This window comes from Rhinolophus hipposideros (assembly GCF_964194185.1).
Source record: "Rhinolophus hipposideros genome assembly, chromosome: 11".
Classification (NCBI taxonomy): Eukaryota; Metazoa; Chordata; class Mammalia; order Chiroptera; family Rhinolophidae; genus Rhinolophus; species Rhinolophus hipposideros.
Window position 1 is genome coordinate 32,885,209 of NC_138057.1, and position 22,332 is coordinate 32,907,540.

Consider the following 22,332-nt stretch of genomic DNA (forward strand, 5'->3'; position numbering starts at 1 on the left):
AGGTGGGAATATGCTTTGAGGAGGCTGGAAGCAGGAGAGGCAGAATGACACAGTGAGGGGTGGGGTGGGGCAGGATGTAGATATTCTGTCGTCCTTACAGCAGAACTTTTTCCACAACTCCCCAACTCTTTAAAGGATATCTGTTTTCCAGGGGCTTCCAGAGCACAAATCAAAGCCAAGAGGCAGTAGGAAGTGAGAATGAAGAAGGAAGAAAGAGGAGCCGGTTACTTAGAGAAGAGACAGAAAAGGAGGGATGAGAAAGCTTTGGGAGGGAATAAGGGTAGGAGCCAGAAAGGCTACTAAAGGAACTAGGACACATGGGAGGTGGGCTGGGAGGGAGGAGATAAATGAGATTTCATAAAGCCCGACTGGATTTAGCAGGTCCAGTTGGAAACTCTGAACTTACAGACCCCTATGGAAGCTCGTTCTTGTAAAGTCAGTCTGCTTAGGTGAGGACATTGTCTTCATGGAATCCCAATAGATTTACAATCCTTGTTTCCTCCTTGCAATCCTTTCTGTCAGGCCACAGATGGAGGACACCCAGAAGTTGAAGAAAAGTTCCCTTTAATGGCACATGAGTCTCAAAAGGACTATTTCCGTCTCTTAACCCGCTGCAGCAGAACTTCTCTGCTTAGGAGGCTAACCACGTGTGCTTTGGTTCCCCAGGGTTTGCAGCCTTCATTCTTTGATGCTGGAACCAACTGGCTAGGGTAGGTAGCTGCGGGAGTCAGGCGTCCACTTGGGGACAAGAGTCCCTGGACCTCCCGATCCACTTCTCGGGAAATGGTTCACAATCTAGGAGCAAGTGTTCCGTTGCGAATTACGTGAGGGGAGGCTAGAGGGGTCCTTGGGCCCAGACAACCGCAGGGAGCCCCGGGCTTCCTCCCGCCTCGCTGGCGCCGTCCGGATCCCGTCGCTAAGGACAGAGCTCGGCACTTGGAGCCCTTGCTTCCCCGCAGGCGCCGGTGGCCCCCCGACCCGATGTGAGTGCCCACCAAGCACAGCCCGGAGCCAAGGCCGGGTCCACGGCGACCTTCACGGCCGCAGAGCGGTGCGGCCGAACAGCAGGTGTCACCCTTCTGCTTCCAAAGCCCAACTGTCTCCAGGTGCGTCGCGCCCTCTCTCCACTGGCGTGTTCTCAGCTGCTGCCCCGCGAGGCGGTCACGCCCACGTGCGCACCCGTCGCGCGCTCCCGCGAGACGTGTGTGGGAGGGCCGCGTGGCCGGGGGGGGGGCTGGGGGGGAGGTCAGCAGGTGTCCGGGACGTCAGCCGGCGAGTTCCAGCGCGAAGACTGAACTTGCCGCGGAGGTGAGGCAGGTGGCCGGCGCTGCCAAGTCCCTCCCCTCCCCCGGCAGCTGCTCCCCGGGCCCAGGGCGCGGAGGAGGCGCCGCCGGGGTTCGGGCCGCGGCGCTCGCACCATGGCCACGGCCCCCGCGCCGGCCCGGGTCCCCGCGCGTCTGTACTACCGCGTGCAGCTGCGCTTCGTGACCGAGGAGCAGCTCTTCGCGGCTGGGCCGCTGTCACCCCCCAACCCCAAACCTCTGTGGCTGGAGGTGCACCCGGCAGGGGAGGAGGCGGACGCGACAGTGACAGACGGTGAAGTACTAGTGGCAGCCCGTGCGCGCTAGTCCCGAGTCCCGCTCGGAGGCTGCGGCCCGTGTGCGCGCGTGGAGGGCACAGCGGCGTGGAAGGGACGCGAGAGGAGGGCGTGTGTGAGCTCGGGGCGCGGGCACAGGGGGGCGGGCGCGCTCTCTCCGGGGCGCTGCGCAGCTGTGCACCCCGACGGCTCGCGGAGGGGAACCGCGGCGCCACCTCCCTTCCCCAAAAGGCCCAAATTGCTCCCCTTGGGTCTTTATTGCTCTCGGAGAACTTGGAAGCCGAGGGCACACAGGCCCTAAGTTTTAACTTAGGTCCGAAGTGAGGTCCGGAGAAAAGAGGTGCGAATTGGTGGGTTTTTTTTTTTTGGGGGGGGGGGACTCGTCTTCAGCAGCAGAGCAGGACAGGAACCGATGTCCTTTTACTTTCAGGCCTGCGCGCTGCTCGTCCCCGCTCTGCCTTACAGCTGCACCTGGAGCTTTCTGGGGGCAAAGTGAGAAGTGTAGGGAGGACTGAGAGACTGTCGCGGCCAATGTAGCGTCTCCTAGGCATGACTTTTTGGTTCAAAAGGTGACCTTTAGCAAAGACGTGCAAGTGCAGTCCTCTGGGTTCTTGCAGCTACCGGTATGCTAAGGGAATGCTTCTCATCTGTGTGGGATCTCGTACCTTTTTTGAGAATTCTAGGAACTCTGTAGTTCCTGGCCCTTGGAAGTGCACATACTTGCATGCCAACTCTGCATGTAAATATGAGGGACTCACACCTCCTCCCCACAGTTCCTATGAAAGACCCCTTTCTAGTTAAGTGTTGGCAACAGAACCCTAGGCAGCTGTGAGGCTCCAAAGACTCCTGGGGTCTCTTCTCACCCTAACTTCTAAGATTCTGGGCTCTGCGCTGGGGTTTGGTTCTAGTGGGAATTACAAATAACTCAAAGGTACTTCCTATTGCTCCTCAGTGATAAATAGAATACATACTCACTGCTGTATCTCCAAGGCCTTAGAACAGACTCAGGCACATAGTAGGCACTTGGTGCTTATTGTGGAATAAAAGAAAGTCTTGAGATGTGTCTTCCCGGGTTAGGCTGGAATGGGGAGATTTGAGTCTTTAAAAAAGAAGTATCAAATACCATTCCACTAGTGTCTTAAGAAGCTTGAAGCTTGGCAAGGGATCAAAAGCCTTACTCAGCAACTCATCAATTTCTCTTTTGGATGCAAGAGGGATAAAGGAGTAGCTTTCAGTGTTTCCCCTGGTAGTTCTGAAACTCAAGGTGCCAGAAAGAGTTCCGTTTGTCTGTTGTGGTAATTTTGTTTAATATGCAGCCATACACAGGGAGAAACGAAAGAGCAGATTTGAGATTTACACACTAGTTGGTGTCCTATGAATTTCTTTCCCACAAATGTGCATTAAGAAATATCCGAGGTTCAAGGTGACTGAAGTTGTAGACTCCCCAATGCATTCCCCAATGCCTGGTCTACGAAGATATAATTGTCTTACGTAGAGCAGTGAGCTCTTACCTGAATGCAGTAAGTCAAGTCTAGAGAGGACCACTAGAAAGAATAATTAAAGTTAAGGCAGGCAGTCATTGTCATCAGATTGTAACTAAATTCCTCGGGAAAGATTCATTAGCAAGGAAGCAAAGAACTCACTCTCTTAACAGCTTTAGTCCTAAAAACATTCTATATATGATTGCAGTTATTAAAGCTTACTACTCTTCTATGGAGAGTTCTGGGAAAGTAACTATTCTGGAGGTTCGTGTGTGTTTGTTGTTGTTGTTGTTGTTGTTTTTAATAGCTCATTTTATTCTGTGATCTACTAGGCCCCTGTGGATAGTGACCAGGCAGCGCAAGCTTAAAAACAAATTCTAGTAAACTATTAGAAGAAAGATTCTGATGTACTCAAATAATGTCGATTTATTAGCAGAATTTTGAATGGGTAGGAAAGCTCCTGATGATGAAGGTTGGCCCAAAGTCTTTAATGGACTTTAAGGACAGGCCTAAGCAATGCACCTTTAGAAAATTGTAGTTTCTTAGCTCACGTTAGGATTAGTTGATAAACAAGTATACTCTGGAGTAAATTCTGGCATTGTTTATTAGCTGTGCTGCATTTAGCAAATTATTCTCCCTATTTGAGCATCGTTTTTTTTTTCATCTATAAAATAAGGATGATAATACTTATGTCATGTTATTAGATAATGCATACACCATGTCTGGTACAATGCCTGGCATATATTAAGAGCTCAATAAGTGTTCACTATTATTAATAATATTTATATTCTATCCCCCCAAAACAGTGTCCGCAGGCTGTTCTGAAGGATAGCTAGGCTGTAGTCTCAAGGTGTTCTAAGTAAGACTTAATTAAATCTGGTAATAACTTGGAAAAATTGAATCATCTTTTAGATTCCCAATTGCAATAGCTTGTGTAAAGAATGGGATAGAACAAGACAAATCAGTTTATTTTAAAACCCTCTAGTGTTAACAGTGATTTCATGAAGGGAACACACCAGGTGATCTGGCAAATAATGCGCTCCAGCTTGTGAATTCTGGGGAGACATTCATTCATTTATTCTTTCCTTAACTATGTCTTGAGTCTTTATCCTACCAGGAGCCTGACTGAAACATGTTTAATTCATCCTCCTGTCCCCAGAGCATTCCACAATGCGTAGTACACACAAGGCATCAATAAATGTTTCTTGAATGAATCAGTGATTTAAATCAAGAATTTTTAAATCTTGCTAAAATAAAACTTAAAATACTGAGCACTAAGTACAGAATCTGAGTTGCCCCCAAATGATTAAGACACTGCCTTTACTTACAGTCTAGAGAGACGGTTTAAAATACAACGTATTAATGCAAAATTTGAGGTAAAGTGTGGTCCACAAATGAGATGACTGTCAATGAAAAGTTAGTTTGTCACTCACCGCTCCCAACAGGAGGGGGCACACCACACCGTGGGTGGGAGCAAATGGAGAAGCACCAGAATTGGTCATGAGGCAGAAGGAGAGAGGGGAACTGTGGGCAGGAGCCTTCCCTGTGCTCTCTAGGGCAAGGAATGGGGAAGGCAGGGTAAGCAGACTTAGCATGGTGAGCTTGAATAATTTCAGTGGGCTCTGGGGTGTAGAGCCTGTCCGAGTTGTTTGGTACGTCTTCGTGGGGTGATTAGGACTGTGGATAGTGGATAGTGGCTGTGGATAGTGGGTTGGTTGGTATTTGAAAAGTGTGCTCGGAGGTGAGTTGTTTGCTGTCTCTAGGAATTGGCTAACCTGGGAGGGGCAGTCTCTCCAGGGTCAGCAAGTCCCCCTGTGTCAAAGCATCAGAAAGCAGAAAGTAAAAGACATGGTTGATACCAGGGAAAATCAGAATACATACAAGGGAATTAGTATGGAGGGTAGGAGTGGGTGCCTGCTGGGCGTGGAGGACAGCTGCAGGTAAGAAGGACCCGTGCACCGGGACTTGGGTTCAGGGGATGGGAAAAAAACGGATATTGTTGTCATACTTCAAGCATCTGAAAAAACTGGGAAATGGAGAGGAAACAAAAAATGGGTGGTGGATGGGCCTGTTTCTTTCCTTCCCTTTCTTCAAGCTCTCTGAAAGCCCCATCCCTCGGGGTTGGACGAAACAAGAGCTGAGATTGTATCACACACAGGCTAAGGGTAGACTTGGTCTCCAGGAGAGAAGAGAGAACATTTATTCCCTTTCTTAGTTTACAATGGTCTTGTAATTAATCCTGAAGTGTTAGGAAAATATATAAATAAACCACATAGATGCTCAAGTATAAAAATGTAGTGATTTTTTGTCCCTGAAGTGTTATAAAAGGACTCAAGGATTTTTGTTCCCTAGGTATTTGCTCATCTTATTAGAAGAGGGGGGGGGAAAAGAGCAGAAGAAAGAGAAAAACATCCTCAGTATCACATGGGAATTTTAATCTTCCTTTATTAAATTTTGTGAAAACAGAGTAAGTTGAGGCCTACAGACATAATCCTGAAGTCATACAACACAAGCATTTATTATGTTTTATTCAACAAATATTTGTGGAACACATGTTCTATGCTAATCACCGTGCAAGCAATAAATGAGCTGGATAAGGACCCATCTTTATCGAACTAGTGTTTTAATTGGGGGAGGCCAATAGCCAAAGACACAGCAAGGTAATTTCAGATTGAGATAAATGTTTTAAAGAAAATGAACAGAATGAAAAAAAGTTGAGAAATAGAGAGGGAGGCCAGTTTAGAGAGAGTGGTCAGGGAAGGCCTCTGAGGAAGTAATACAGTGGTACCTCGGTTTTGTAACATCTCCGTTGATGAACGTTTCGGTTTATGAATGCTGTAAATTTTATGGATCTATTGTATCATTAGTAAAATTCATGCTAAATTTGTAGTTTTAGGGGTTGATTTTAAAAGTCTGGAATGGATTAATCCATTTTGCATTACTTTCTATGGGGAAACCGTGCCTTGGTTTTCAAACGTTTCAGCACTTGAACGGTCTTCCGGAACGGATTACATTCGAAAACTGAGGTACCACTGTATTTGATCTGACGCAGGAAGGATGAAAGGAGGCAGCTAAGCCAAGATGGCGTGTGTGTGTGGGGGATATTACAGGCAGAAAGAATGGCAGGTAAAAAGTCTCTGAGGCTAGAAGGAGTTAGTGTATTTGAGATGTCCAGTGTAGCTGACGCTTGTTAAGAGAGATGAGGAGTATTGTGAGTTCCAGTTATCAAGCATAGCAAGCAACCTCTAAACTCGGTGAGTTAAAATAACTAATGTATAATGCTCCCATACTCTGGGTTAGGAATCAGGCAAAGGCTTGGCTGGGTGATTCTTTTGCTCCTTCTAGCATTTTCTAGTATTGACTGAAGTTATTCATTGGCACTCAGCTGTTGGCCAAGTTGGTCTGAGAGAGCCAAGAGAGCTTCATTCACCTGAGCTGACATCTGGGCAGGTGTGTTGGCTAATTTTTTGTGTCAATTTTGGTGGGCCATTTGCCCAGATATTTGGTCTGATATTCTGGATGTTTCTGTGAGGGCATTTTTAGATGAGATTAACATTTAAATTGGTGACTTTGAGTAAAGTAGATTACTCTCCAGAATGTGGGTGGGCCTCACCTAATTAGTTGAAGGTGCTAATAGAACAAAGACTGATCGTCCCTGAGTAAGAAAGAATTCTGCCAGCTGCTGACCTCAGGACTTGAACTGCAATACTGGCTCTTCCCTGAGTCTTCACCCTGCCAGCCTACCCTGCATGTTTTGAACTTGCCAGCCTCCATAATTGTGTGAGCCCATTCTTTGAAATAAATCACTTTCTATATAGAAACACACCCTCTGGGTTCTGTTTCTCCGGAGAGTCTTGACTAATACATTGGAGATGACTCAAAGACTAGGGCTGTCAGTGGGTCTCGCCACTGGGGCCTTTCCAGGTGGCATGGCTTCCTCCTGCATGTTTCTTCATACCATGGACTTCTGTAGAGTCATGGTTCCAAGCGGGAGTTTTCCAGCAGACAGAGCAGGAGCTGCATTACTTTTTGTGACACTCCCAGGGAAATCCATTCACGTCACCTGTGTCATTCTCTATTGGTCAAAGCAGTTACAAGTCTGCCCAGGTTCAAGGAGAGAGGATGTAGACCCTTTCTCTTTATGGGAGGAGGGTCAAAGAACTTGGGGACAATGTTTTAAAACTGCCAGTGAGAACCAGACCATATAGGATGTAATTCATTCTCTCTCTCTCTCTCCCCCTCCCTCTCTCCCCCCCACCCCCCGCCCTCCTGCTCCCACTTTCCCTCCCTCTCCCTCTCCTTCCTTCCCTCTTTCTTTCGGAAGGGCCATAATAACAGCCCTGGTCATCCTTATTACTGAAAAAGCTCATCACAGAGCCTGGGTTTTGATGTGTACCACAATAAACTTCCTCATTTTTCCCTCCTAAATTGAACTTGCTCCCTACCCCAAAAGGAATAAAATGATGCAGGTCTACCACTTTGGGAGAGTAGCCCAGAAAACCCCTTCTTTGCAGTCAGGCAGACAAGGAAGTAAGAGGGGAGGTGGCTGCCTGGGCAGGGTCCTGTCAATCTCCTAAAGACATGAGTCAGAGAACCCCAGGCGGACAGTGGGTAGGGGGAGAGGCTGGCTAGAATTGTTACTGGGGCACAGTATGTCTCAATGGGGCACGAATAGCATTTGTGCTGGGACTTTCTTCCTGGTGAGAGACATTGCACCTTGGTCCCTTAGCAGTAAATGCCAGCAACCCCCATTCTTGTGCCCTAGTTGCTGTGACAATGAAGAACCTCCTTCATGCGTGTTAGCAAAACTCCTTTTACATGGACAGAGGAGGGTGGAAACATGCAGAATCCTTTCCACTGCCCCGTAATGCCCAACCAATAATCACAAACTTACAATACTCTCAGACTTCTCCATCCAAACTATCTGAAAAATACTACATAGATCTTTGGCACAGTAGTCCCTCTCCCAAACAGAAGACTAGTCCTAATATTCGGAGTGAAAAACCCCCACGCTACCATTTAATCCAGCAACTATTTAGATATTGTTGCACTGAAGAGTTGTGAACGCATGCGAAATACAGTCAGAATCCTGCCAAGTAACTTCTCTGAAATATACTCAGAATCCTGCCAACTAACTTCTTTCTCTTATTTTTATTTTACCAAGAGCAACATTTTCATGATTGCTTTATAGCTTTCCAAGAAAGATATTTAATGCAACTCAGCTGAGACTCACAGCTAGCCCCAAGTTTGTGCTCCATCATCATGGGACACATCAGCAAAGAGAAAGCCTTTCCTTCCTCTGTCACGCAGTAATGGTACCTCAAATAGATGACAAATGGGAAACCGTCCAAGGCCCTTGTGTATCTGAGTCTAAAGACAGCAGAAGTAAAATAGATGAAAAGACTTGTTTTCTTGGTCAAATAATGACCCCTTAAGATCTCTTTCTTCCCCTGTTTTCAATAGTTGTAGCAAAATGTGGTCTGTGTTCTGTATTCAGCACTGATGAATAAATCAGGGCAACGACAGGCAATCCACCGATTAACACTTTCAGTCAGTGACGCTGGGAAGAGAAAAGAGGCATGGAAATTTTGTGAGTAAATTGTAGACAGCATAATTGTCCCTTCATTTTCAGAGTTAGTCCTCGAAACAAAGGTTATTGAGACAAGAAAGTATCAGTGACGTGTTTGTGCTTTGTGTTGTGACTGGCCGCAGGACATTTGAAATAAAAAGTTACTTTAAAGATGAGGTTTATAACTGTAGCAGGTTAGAACCATCCTCAGGATGAAAATCCCTCTTTACCTCTTCCTCCCTCTGCTTAGGTCATAGATGATGAGCACTTTTACCCCTGGTGGTTTGAAACCGAAGTGCCTTTTGTCATTCTTATGCCCTCCTCCCAGGACTTTCCTCCCTTAGGAGTTCCTAGGGCTTGGGGGCTTTCCCCATACCCCTCAGTTTCCACTCCCAGTGTCCACTACCCAGGGTTTCAACCAGAAGATTTTTTTTCAGATAAAAGGTTTCCCCAGTGTATTAGCATTTTGATAGGAGAGAAATCCTCCCCTCAGAGGAATGACTTTACATTCTTGAATAAGCTCCTTTTTTCAGGTCTGAGAGATCACTGGACATCCCAGATCACTTTCTGAGTGTTACAGTTACCTTAATTTAGCTAAGCTACTCCTGCATGGTAGCTGCTAGACACATCATCTCTAGCCTCACATCACCTGAGGGTCAATAATATTGACATTATTTTATTGGTCCATTTTGTCCCAGGTATAGTGTCTTCAAAACTTGACTGCTGCCCCCTTTGTGTGATGCCTTCTAGTGTTAGTTACCCAGCCTTTAGCGCATGATAAACCTGGACTTCTAGTCACAAACCCAAAGTTGGATGTGCCTATGGCATAAGGAGACATTTGCTCATCCTTTGGAGGAAGGTGGATCCTTCACTGAGCTTAGCAGCCTTAATGAGAATGTAGAGTGACTGAGGGTATCGCTTTTGGCATATTTTAGACAGAATCGAGGTTTTCATACTCCAGGCCAGTCATCTCAATAAAATTGTGTGATTCTTTTTTTGTGTTATTTTCTTCTCACTATGTTAGTCTCTGTTTTATGATTAGCCTGGCGAGGTGGTTGGATCAACCAGATCAGATCCCCCAGTTTACTAGCTTTGTGACCTTGGGCATGTTTACCAAACCTGCCTGAACCTTAGTTTTCTCTCCTGGAAGCTGAAATAATTTTTTACCTCATAAAGTTATGAGAAAAACAGAATGATTAAACAACAAAAAATTCAAAACAACTTCTATTAATTTTCCAAATAAGTACAGTCAAAATGATCAAATAAAAATAAGGCAAACACATTTTACAAGCAGTTGTAAAGCAAAACTGCCACTTTTATGGAGCTGACATTCTTGTGCCATTCAGAAAACATGACGAGACTTTGTGCTGGGCTCCCTACAGGACCGTTTGAAAAAAATATGTTTTGTGATTGTATCAAAATAGATTTTAGCAAACTACAATACATTTATTGTGTATCGTTGTCTCTCACGTTTGCAATATGTAATATCAACCTTCTGCTGAGGAACCTTTCCTCCGGGCTTTTTTATGTGCTGTTCCTTGTGTTTGAGATGCTGTTTCATGCCCATATCCCCAAACCAGCCCTTTGTATATTTGGATCCTTCTCAGCCGCCAGTTTCAAGTTTGAAAGTCACGTTTTCAGAAAGGACTTTCCATCATGCTAAACACCTACTGTACCTTCTGCAGCCACTGCCATTTATCTCAGCACTCTTGCTTTCATAGCAATTATCACAACCTGTAATGAGAAATTTTCTAAAAAATTATTTACTCTTGAACTGTAAAAATTTATTTACTCTTTATTTACTAAAATTGAAGTTGGACTCACAGGCCACAATTCACAAAGAGTATTTAATGAGGAACATTGAGAGGAAGGGAAGAGGTTGGCCCAAATGCTTTTGAGAATATGAGTGAGAAGGTTGAAGCATATTTTCCAATTAGAAATCATAAATGCATAAAGAAGAAAGGGCACTGGCCAGGTCAGGTGAAAGGACTCTTCGAGCTATGCCTATTCCGAATCTTATCATCGTGACATTGAGTTCCTAGTTAGTCTCTTTGCTAAGAAGGGTCAGAAGGTCTCCAATACTGTTTTGTTTTTAGCTATAGCTGGCTGATTGTTACCTCCTGGGGAATATAAGTGAAACTTGAGGCTATTATGATGACTTGTTTAATGTGTTTTTTAAGCTTGTTTAATATGTTTTTTTTATCAGAAATTGTATTTATTTACCATATGTTTATTTTAGAAAATTGTATTTGATACCATGTTTCTTGTAGACAATTGAATTTATTTACCTTGCTGGGTTGTATACAGCAGCACTGTGATGGATAGCTTACTAACTTTCTTCAGAAACTTTTATCGTATCAGTGGCATTAATTAATTTCATTTATTGATCCCTGCAATTCGTATTTATTGCACCAACCTATGAGCCAAGCATGGTTCAAGGCACTGGGGAAATAACAGTGCATTAGTCATCCATTGTTTAGTATACAAAATAACCCCCAACTTAGTGGCTTAAAACAACACACATTGATTATCTCTGCTTCTGTGGTCAGGACTCGGGACCTGACATAGATAGGTCCTCTGCTCAGGCTGTAACTGGGGCTCTGCTTAGCGACGAGGTCTGATAGATTTGACTGGGTAAAGATCCCTTTCAAAGCCCACGTGTGTGTGTGTGTGTGTGTGTGTGTGTGTGTGTGTGTGTGTGTGTGTGTTGGCGCAGTTGTTTATCAAGGGTTGTTACCCGAGGACTTCAATTCCTGGCTGGCAGTTCAGTGGAGGTCATGTTCAGTTTCTTGGCACACAGGCCTGTGCAACATGGCGACTTGTTTCCTCAAAGACACCGAGAGAGAGAGAGAGAGAGAGAGAGAGAGAGAGAGAGAGAGAGAGAGAGAGAGACAGAGAGAGAGAGACAGAGAGAGAGACAGAGAGAGAGAGAGACAGAGAGAGAGACAGAGAGAGACAGAGAGAGAGAGCAGAGAGAGACAGAGACAGAGACAGACAGACAGAGCGAGCAAAATGAAAGTCTCGGCCTTACGTAGCCTAATTTTGGAAGTAACATCCATGATTTTTGTTGCAGTTATTGGTCAGTAGGCCAGTCCACACCTGAGGGGAGAGGATTACACAATGGCCTGAGTATTTGGAGGCAGGGATCACTGAGTCTGCCTGCCACAAGGAATGAACCCAAAAAAGTCACCATTTTTACAGAGCGTGCATTCGAGTACCATTGAGAAAGCATCAGGATCTTTGTGCTGGACTTCCTATAGGCCTGTTTGAGAAAAATGTATTTGTGCTTCTAACATAAATTATTAAACACAATGTGATGAATATCTCTTTCTCACATTAGTTGTCAGGTATATGTATAGTCCTGTCCTAAACTCTCGGGGAATTTGCAGTTAGATTGCAGTACTAAAGCCTGTGTGTAAACATATATGACATCTCTGCAGAGCGGCACTGATTGATGAAACAAAAATAAGCTCCAGTGTGCTTTTGGCTTCTAGATCCTTTGGTCTAGATAGCTGGACAGACGAGACCTCTATTTATGAAGAAGACAAATCCCATTGTGGTAACTTCTATTTAATTTTTTGGCACCTTAATCATGACTTCACTCCTTTGTCTGGAATGCTTAGCTAGCTTTGCTTCTTTGCAGGAAAGAGATGTATTGGAGATATATTTTGCCTTGTGTTTCTGTTTAGACACTGAAGTACTTTTATTAAGTCACTCACAGGGGAGCCAGAGTGAGCTGCTGTTTCAAATACTAGAAATTAAACTGACGTTTTGTAGAGTGAAACAAAGAAGTTAGTACAAGATGGGAAAGGAAAAAGGGAGTAAGGAAGGAAGGGGAAAGTGAGGGAGAGAGGGAGGGAGGGAGGGAAAAATGGAGGGAGAAGGGAAGTGAAGGGAATGAAGAAGGAAAGAAAGAGGAAAAGAAGGAAGGAAGGAAGGGAAGAGGAAAGGAAGCTGGACCCCTTACTATGGGTCTGTTGCATCTTACGGGATAAGCAACTGGTACCTGTATAGATATTGCTGTTTTTTGTACTAGCCATGTTCTATGGCTTTAAATCATTATCTAAAACTGTCTCACAAACCTTGACATTTACACAGCCATGGGTTTAGAATTTATTTTTTTAACAGACATGGAGATAAATTCTTGACAGGCTTGAGAGAACAGCCATGTCTTAGATCTTGGCTATCGGAAATATCAAAGATTAATGAAAATCCATAGATTAGAAAAAAGGAAAGGAAAGTGAATCTAAATTGTGTGTATTGCTCTTCCCCTAACCAAATCTGGCTAATGACACCACAGATCCTAAGGTATTTGCAAAGTAATGTGAGGTGCCCTGAGGCAGAGTTTAGGAACTGGCCTAAGACATTCAGACGCAGGAGCAGAGCTGAGATACAAACCCAGCTGTCATAGGGCTGGCGTCTGAGCCTTCATAATGCTTCTCTGTGTTTGGAAAACAAAAGGTCTGTGTCATTGCTTCACGAGTTTCCTTTGGATAAAGCTTATTATTTTCCTTACAGGGAAACTCATTTCTGATTTCATATTTTTTTTTTCTGCCTCAGAGAAGAATGTTTCTTGTCTACAGATGACAAATCCTGCAGGGTATGAATTCTGTTTCCTTAGATTTTTAGGAATATCAGATCAGAAGAGCAGAGAACATGTCAACTATAGGCAATGGATATTAATTTTCTAATCTGTAGAATAATAAGAGCGTCAGAAGAGACTGCGGTTCAGAGTGGTGAAATGAATCTATAGGCTCACAGGGCTAGTACATAAAAGAGGTAGGCTGGAGCTGAGCCTATCCAGTGCCCAGAGCAGCTCTCTGCCCCGAAGTCTCCTTGGAGAATATTTAGAATGCATTTTCTTAGACAACTTATGTGAGTTTTATCTCTTGACTCTTAGGAATAGTGCTGATTTTTCTTTTTTCTTTACATGAGGGCTTTGTTTCATAAAGCTTTTGATTCCTTGATGTTCTATTTAGAATTGCAGTATATATCTGACGTTGAAGCATTTCAGTCATCCTATTTCTTTGCATTTCCCCATATTCTATTGTGGCCCTTCACTTTCAGGTTTGTGAGGTCAGGGTTTGTGTCTTAATCATTTCTCTGTTTCTAGGAAGATGTACAGTGGAGCCTGCTTCTAGAGGGTATGGTTATGCAGCTCCTGGGACAGAAACTGTAATTTTTCCCTGGAAAATATGGATCTAGAACCCATCTCAGCTTCACTCAGCCATTATCACAGTGAGATAATTTTTCTGTGATCTTTAAAATTCATCAAGTCTGTCTTTCATTGGTTAATTTTGTTCCACTTGGACCAAATTCTTCCTATTCAGAACATGTGCCTGAACTTGAAAATAAGAGTAATAATAATATGACAAGTTAATGGAAGCAGTTGAGCTAGTATGCAATGTCTACTTCAACAAAGCATCATTTAGTGTTTTGTATATCATTTCCAAGTTTTCCCACTCTTTTTCCGCCTGTCTTTCTTAAATGTGTTTTTATGCTTTTATGCTTTTAGTTAGTTCCGTTCACATGGGGCCAAACATATTTGCAATCTGTAGATAGCACCCACATTTCAAAATGGTCCTGGAATTTCTAACAAATCAAGTTCCTTAGAATGCTAGAGAAGACACTTTTCTCCATGTAGTTTACATCCCCCAAATAGGGATTTCATGTCATTTGAAGCAGAATAGTAGCCTTTAAATAAACATTTTCCAAAACAGCATATTCTGTCATTGGCAAATAGAAGATTATGAAATGTCATGGTCATTTTCATTTCTGATAATTATTCATTTACAATTATTTGAGTACTTTTCTGTGCCTGCACCATGATATCACCTTACAAGTAATCAAAAATAGCCAGCCACTTATGTTGTTTGATTCTTACTCTTGATAATTTGACCTAAGAGAAACAGAGATTGTTGTCAGAAGTTGGTGGACCCAAAGTCTTTGAACTTCTGAGAAGATGCATTCTTGCCATTAACGCTTCTTGACTTGGTCCTCTGGTTTATCTCAGTGGAGACCACCAGCTCTTAAATTCACAGAGTGAAATTTCTATTAAAGATACCAGTAACACAATACTTAGAGAATAAGATAAGACACACAATACAGAGGAACTGAGTCAAGAGAGGTAGAATAGTGAAGGCTAGAAAGAGCCATGAACCCATGTCCATCTGTTTATAATAGCCTTTAGCAAACGTCTCTTACTGGATACTTATGCACCATGTAACTGCTTCCCAATACTGTACTTTTCCTTTTTGTCTGACATTTTTCATCTTCAGGTAGTTAACTACTAGAGGATTGGGGGGTCAGGGGTGTCCATCTTTGGGGACAGACCTTTAAATATATATTATAATTCTGTGATTTTGATATACCCATTCTTCCTGTGTCATTTCAGGTATGACAGTATACACCAACCATATACTAGAGAATTAGAGAATTAGTAAACATATTTTGGGGACAGTATTATGACATGGGTGGAAAACTAGGGCTCTCATAGCTGACAGTCATTAGAAATGTTTCATGTGGTGACACAGAATTATTAAACATTTAATTTGCTGGGTAGTTGAGGTAAAGGTAATGGTATCCATCTTACTCTCCCAACATATCCTCCCCCCAAAACAAAAATAGCAAGAACTAAATTTCATGCTCTCAGCATAACAAGATAAATACTGTCTAAACTTAAAAATATCAGCAACTACAAAAACATGGAATCCCAGTGAGTTAACTCCATCCCACTGCTGTAAGTCCTTGTGAATTACAAGGGCAGTCCCTGAAAAATTGCATAAAATAGAGAAGGAAGAACTAGCAGTGGGCCTGATAGTCATCTAAAACTATCACCATAAAGAGAAAGTCCACCATAAAAGTAAACATACTGGGGAAAAAAGGACCCTGTGGATCAGGAGGCTGACTGACAACAGAGAAGAAACTTAAAAGTGCAAACAGTGTGTCAAGAGGCATTTTGAAAAGGTGACACTTCAGGAGACAAATTTAAAATGGAGACGCACCCTTTTACAGCCACGTGTTGAAGAGAAAAGAAAGCACATTTGTGATCTTACAAGGCAAAAGAAAAAAGCAAAGATCAAACAACCCCTCCCCTATAGCCCTGATTCCGAAAAAAGTGCCATCCAATAAATGGACCACATTTTAACACCCTGATAGAAGAGTGTACTCTTGAACTAGGCATCTTTTAAAACCCTTCAAACCACCAGTTCGTCTGTAGACAGCAATGCAGAGGCACAGTTATAATTTATATATAACTACCATAAAAATATAGCAGGAAATGAGAATCAAATTAATTCAGCTGATGAAAATTCCGCTCACTAAATTAAGAGGAATGAAATATTCTTAAGTAAGCATTTGGGGATTTGAAAAGAAAAACCACTTTGAAACAGAAATTAAAAATCAAGAACAGAAATGGACACACAAAAAAAAGTCTAAAATAAGGGTTGATTAAATTCAGGAAAAACAGAAGAAATAGCCTAAATTACATTAAAAATGAAAATTAATTTAAGAATTCCCCAAGGAATAAGATATTCAAACAAACTCTTAGAGCATTGAAGAAAATCAGAAGACTGCCAAGAGAATAAAATATGAGATTAAAAAAGAAAGAGTAAAAGAAAAAGGTATTTGAAATGAAATGTAGGCAAAGATGATTCAGTTAGGTATAACTGGAGTCCCTGAAAAAACATCTACAGAACAATGGACAGAATTAATATGTAAAACTATGTTTTTTGTTTTTGTTTTTTAAACCTTGTTTTCTGTAAATAAAATGTCAGAATCTACATATTGAAAGGGCTTAGTAGATACTAGGGAATATTGACCCATAACAACTAACTATGAGACCTCTCTTAATAAAATTATTACAGTTTATAAAGATAGTTTTAGAAGTCCTCAAAGTTACATGGCAAAAAGATAAACTATCTTACAAAGGCACGAGTACTAGGCTGGCAGTAGACCCTCAAAAACAACAAAATGTTTTTGGTTCAAAAACAACACACAGAGTACATCAGCAATAGAACAGCACTCTTGTTTGTTAAATATGCAAGAGCTCAGGAATTTGTATCCAGTAGTCCTTGAGAATCTACTAGAATCTCCCAAAGATTGAGTGAATGAGTGAATGAGTGAATGAGCTTCAGGATGAGGAGTGATAAGACTTTGTGCATCTTACACTAGGTCAAAAATGGGGATGAGGATAGAAGAACATTACGTGTGTGTGTGTGTGTGTGTGTGTGTGTATACATATATATATATATATATATATATATATATATATATATATATATATATATATATATATATATGGAGTGATTAAAAGAAAACTCATAGCCTTAAACACTTTTATCAATGAAAATGAAAGAGTGAAAGTTAACAAATTAAATTCTAAAAAGCTAGGAAATGTCAAAAAAGAAAGAAAAAAGAAAAGGAGGCAAATAAACAAAAGTAAATATAATTAATAAAGTGAAAATCATGGTTTTGAAAAAAATTAATATACAAATCACTAATCTAATGACGAATTTAAAAACAAAAAGAGATTTCTTTGCCAACAACAGTGCAGATAAATTTGAAAACCTATATGGAGCAGACATTTCCTAAAGAGACTGGCTCTGTTAAAAAGAATCGTTTAAGCAGACCAACTCCCTCAAACAATTAAGGTCGTAAGGGAGCGCCACACCTGGATGGCTTCCCAGGGGAATTCTCCCAAATATTTGAAGACCAGATGGACTCACAGCTCTATAACTTCCTCCAGAGTATCAACATTATTTTAAGGAAGTAAGTAATGACAGTATAGTTAGAAAGTTATTACCAATATCACTTAGAAATATTGATGCAGAAGTACTTAATCAAACATTAGCAAACAGAATCCAATATCACAATAAAAAAAACAGATAAACCATGATTTAAGTGACATTTATTCCAGGAGTACAAGCTTGGTTCACTATTAGGAAATCCAGGAAAATATTGTATTAACAAATCTAAAGAGAAAAAAGATCATACTAATATCTGCAGAGATGCTCAAAAATCTTTGGACAAAATCCAACTTAATAAATGTATAACTCATTCTTAAAGCAAGCATATTAATGGGAAAACGCTAGAGGCACTTCCATGAAGGGAAATACGCCTACTATCCACTACTATTCAGCTTTGTCTTGGAAGTAATAGACAATTAGAAGGATAAGAATTGGAAAAAGAAACAAAACAATTTCTATTTGCTGATATAATGATCAGGTACCTGGAAAACCCTAGAAACCATGGTAAAATTCTCTCAAATAAAAAAGAATTCAGTGAAGTAGCAGAATATAAAGTTAACATAAGGAAATAGAAAATTACTAGTCTTCAGATACAGAAATAATAACCATTTTTTTGGATATAATGGTACAGAAACCCCATTTAAAAGGCATTAAAGGAGATTAAGCTCAAAGTTAATTCAACATTAAATTTGCAAAAACTAAATAAGGCAATCTTTAAAACACTCCTGAAAAACACAAACATATGTGGATAAATTAAAAACTTTCTCCCCTGTTCTTGTAAAGGATGACTCACATCATAAAGCTGTCACTCTCTCTAAGCTAATTTATAAATTAACATAATTTCAATAAAATATCAACAAAACTTTTGTGTAAGTGGAATTGGATGACTTAATATGAGAATTTGTATGGAACAATAAATAGCCAAAAAAACATTAAAAAGGAAAAGCTATGTGAAAAGTGTAGCCCTACCATATTTAAAAAACACAATGCCTCTGTAATTAAAACATGAAGAGAAAGATCAGTGGAATAAAATAAAAAGTCTAGAAATAAATTCAAGAATATCTGGAACTATAATATAAAGATGTCATCTTAGCTCATCAGAGCAAAGATGGACTTTTTAATAAGTGACTTTGGGACAATTGTTTTGCCATTCGGAAAAAGATAAAAGCAGATCTATAACTCACATCATACACAAGAATAAATTCCAGATGGATCAGAAATCTGGAATATAAAATATAAAATAATTCCAGAAGAAACATACATGATTCTTCTTTCACCTGCATGAAGGAGAAGGTGATTGGGACTCAACATACTGATACAATAAGAGAAATGATGAATAAAATTTAATGCAGAAAAACATAAACATTAGCAATTTAAAACATAACTGACAGAGAAAATTTTGCAATATAGATCACAAAGAGTTAATATCCTCATTGTATAAGGAAATTTTAAGAAGTGAGGGAAAAAGACTAAAATCCAATGGAAAAATGTGCAGAAGACATGAACAGACAATTCAGAGATAAAGATATAAAGTGGCCCTTCAACATATGAAAAATTATTTAGCCTCACTTTAATAAGGAAAAGGAAAAATATAAGTACCCCGAGTTATCATTTCCTATCAGATTGGCAAAAGTTAAAAAGTATAACAATACCACTTTCTGTTTTTGCTTCTGTGAGGAAACAGGCATTCTTAACACATTTGTGGTGGAAATGCAAATTGGTACAATTTTCTGGAGGTGAGTTTAACATTATCTAAACCAAAGCAAAACAAAAAGACTACATATGTACTTGTCATTTGGTCCAGCAGTTCCACTTTTAGGAGTTTACCCTGAAGGTACCCCTTAAACAATATGGAAACGTGTGAAGTTTTTTCATTGTAGTGTAATCCGTAATTGCATAATATTGAAAATGACCTAAACACTGAAACATTGGAGAGATAGATTAAATAAACTGTGTTAACGTCCACTCTTCAGAGACTTGGGTAGGTATAGAACAAATGAAGAAGATCTGTGAGCCAATGTGGAATGATTTTTCAGGATAAGTGAAAAAGTTAAAATGGAAGAATATAATGCCCGACCTTTTGTATGAGAAAGAAAAGGAAATAAGAAAATACGGGTATCTGAAATGTATACCAACAAGAAGGAAAGAAAGGATATATGAGAGACTATTATTGGTTATCTAAAGGAGTTGGATGGGAATGGGCTGGAAAGGGTAGAAATGATTGGGGGAAGGGGATTGACACTTCTTTTTTTTTTTTTTTTTTTAGAGGCTTGGTTTTTATTCTCTGGATCAGACAGACGGTAATGTCATAAACCTATGTTTTAGAAAGTTTCCCATGGTAGAGCATGGAGGATGTATCCCGAGTACCTGTTACCTCTGTCATAAGTTTCCATAAGACTAGCTTTGATTATTGAACTGGACTGGTATGTGGTGAAAGGAATTCTGAAAGAGGATCTCTTTCTTCTTTGCCCATGCTTCCTTCATCAATTGGACATTGATGGCATCACTGGTTAGATCTGGGACTCCTGAACAAAGGGTTGACACCTAACCCTTTCATGAGTTAATGTAAGACCCGGTATATTATATTGTATTGTATTATATTATACCTGGTCTTTTATTATAGTAAAATAAAACTGGGTCTTATATTAATTTTTGCTCCAGAAGACACATTAGATCATCTTAGACGCGTTAGACGCATTTTAAAAGATATTATCTATGTATTACTTTCTGAAGTTGAATTATGATAGCAATGGGTAGTATGACGTTCGCTCAAAAGATGGCATTAATCAAATGAATGCTAGTATCGTTCATTGTATTACAATTTTAATACAGTTTTTTCCTAAAATGTGTATACATTTTTTTTGCCATCCTCTGTGTATGACTGAAGAATTTTTTATGGGAATTGGCTCAGGCAATTATGGAGACTGAAAAATCCCAAGATCTGCTTGCTCCCTGCAAGCTTGAGACCCAGGGAGGTTAGAGGGTAGGAGAAGATCAATGTCCCATCTCAGGAAGGGCTGCATTCTTCCTTCCTCTGCCTTTTTGTTTTATTCGGGCCCTCAAAAGGACTAGAGATGATGCCCATCCACACTGGAGAGGGGGGCAAATGGCTTCACTGATCCCACCACCTCAAATGCTAATCTCATCCAGACACACCCAGAAATAATGTTTAGCCAATATCTGGGCACACCATGATCCAGTCAAGGTGACACATAAAATTAGCCATTGTATGTATAAAATTAGGGTTAGAATGATGTTCCTTTGTGCCTTTCTATATTCTAAACTAAGGAATTGTGATTTACTCATCAGTACAACACAGTAACTAAATACAAAAAACTCTCCTAGTAACAACCTTATCATTGGCTTAAACTAGGCATGTTAAGTTACATTAACTGGAAGATTTTCTTTTCTTTTTTTTTTCTTCTGTGTACAGAGAATCTCGATATTTACTCTTGGTTACTCCCTAGTGGTAGCATTTTTAAAACAACTGGCAGTATTAGAAAATCATCTGACAGTATTTCAGGAATGAAAAAGAAGCTGTAACTAATAAGCCAGTATACAGAAGAACAGAAACAAATCTTTTGGGGGACAAATAAATGCTATATTAAAGAAAGATGAAGAAGTAATCACCAAGGTTTTCTTAAACAGAATGTATTTCTGAGAATAGTTACCAACTTCAGATTTTTCACCTCAGAGACTTTCTAAGGACAACCAGGGCTTTCTTTTGTGTTGTGAGAGTTTCTGCCTCAAATGAATGTTGAATTTAGGGAGAACCAAATAGGTGCACAATTAAATGCCCTCTTGAGAGATTGAAAAATCCAGTGCTTTAAAACTGCACATAGCCAGCAAGACTTGAAATTATTGGGACATTTCCTTTACTCTTCATCTCTCTTAGCCTCCGTTCTATTGTTTGTTTCTTTTGGTTTCTGATTTTTGTCATTATTTAAAAATCTCACTTTTTTTTCCTTTAAAAAAACCTTGATGTTGATTCCTGTCAGCCATCAGCCATCGTTTTCATGCTTAATATTGGCCTCAGCTTCATTACTTAATTCTGAGCGGGTCTGACTTATCCCTCTAAGTGGGTCTGACAGTCAAGTGCTTCTGCAGATAAACACCCCTGATATGATCAAGCCCCATTCCATGGCCAAAGTTGCAAATTAGATTAGGACCTCTACATTTCTACCCTTTCCTCTGATCATTCAAATTTCTTTCACATTTTTTTCCTAATGTCTCCCAAATAACAGCTTTTTCTGCGTTAATTCAAATCGATCTACATCTCATACTACCTCATATACTTAAACTGATTTCTGTGTTAATATATCTAAATCATATATATATATGTATATACATATTTTCCTTGTGTCAGTGGACTCTTAGTGGATTATTTGTGGTATCTCTGTCCATTCCGTTTCCTCAGTGGGTTGTAAATTCAGCATAGGCAAGATCAAAACTTATCCCATCACTTAACTTTAGAACAAAGCTTGATTTCATGCTTCTTGGAAAGGCGCAATAAAGCAGCTTATGATTCTGGTGTCCTCACTGTGAGCTGTAATTAATGTGTACCCTTTAGTCGTTGTTTACCCTTTAGTAGTTGTTTAGAAATGCTTGGGTCTGGTCATGCAAGGGATGATAATGGGTTATAGAAAAAGCCATCTTATAGAATTTTTAGAAGATCATGCACATAGCAAGCATCCATATTGACTATTCTTATTATTGAACCACTGAGGATTCTTTGATCATCCACATTTATCACCAACAACATACGTGATTGGATTCTTTTTTTATTTTAACTAGAACAAATTAATTGTGACATTTGACAGACTTTCAAAAATGCTGCCTCCTCCCTTGCTCTCAAATCTGTTAGTTCAAGCAGACTATCTTCTGAGTGGATAATATCTAATTGAATATACATACTACCTCTATTTTACTCCTTTTTCT

At 40.5% G+C, this 22,332-nt stretch overlaps 1 protein-coding gene across 5 annotated transcripts in view; it reads left to right on the plus strand.

Annotated features, from left to right (window-relative positions):
* The window catches only part of LOC308504976 (histone-arginine methyltransferase CARM1-like), a 231,913-nt gene that overhangs the window by 11,572 nt on the left and 198,009 nt on the right, over window positions 1-22,332 (plus strand). For 2 of the 5 annotated variants that reach the window (XM_081066629.1, XM_081066632.1), the window contains exon 1: window positions 1,371-1,596. The exons of 2 other annotated variants lie outside the window; for them this stretch is intronic. In XM_081066629.1, coding sequence (XP_080922755.1) covers window positions 1,419-1,596 — 178 coding nt within the window. In that variant the 5' untranslated portion in view covers window positions 1,371-1,418. Of the gene's footprint in view, window positions 1-1,281; window positions 1,597-22,332 lie in introns of those variants that run through there. One more of the 5 variants, XM_081066630.1, reaches the window with a different exon arrangement.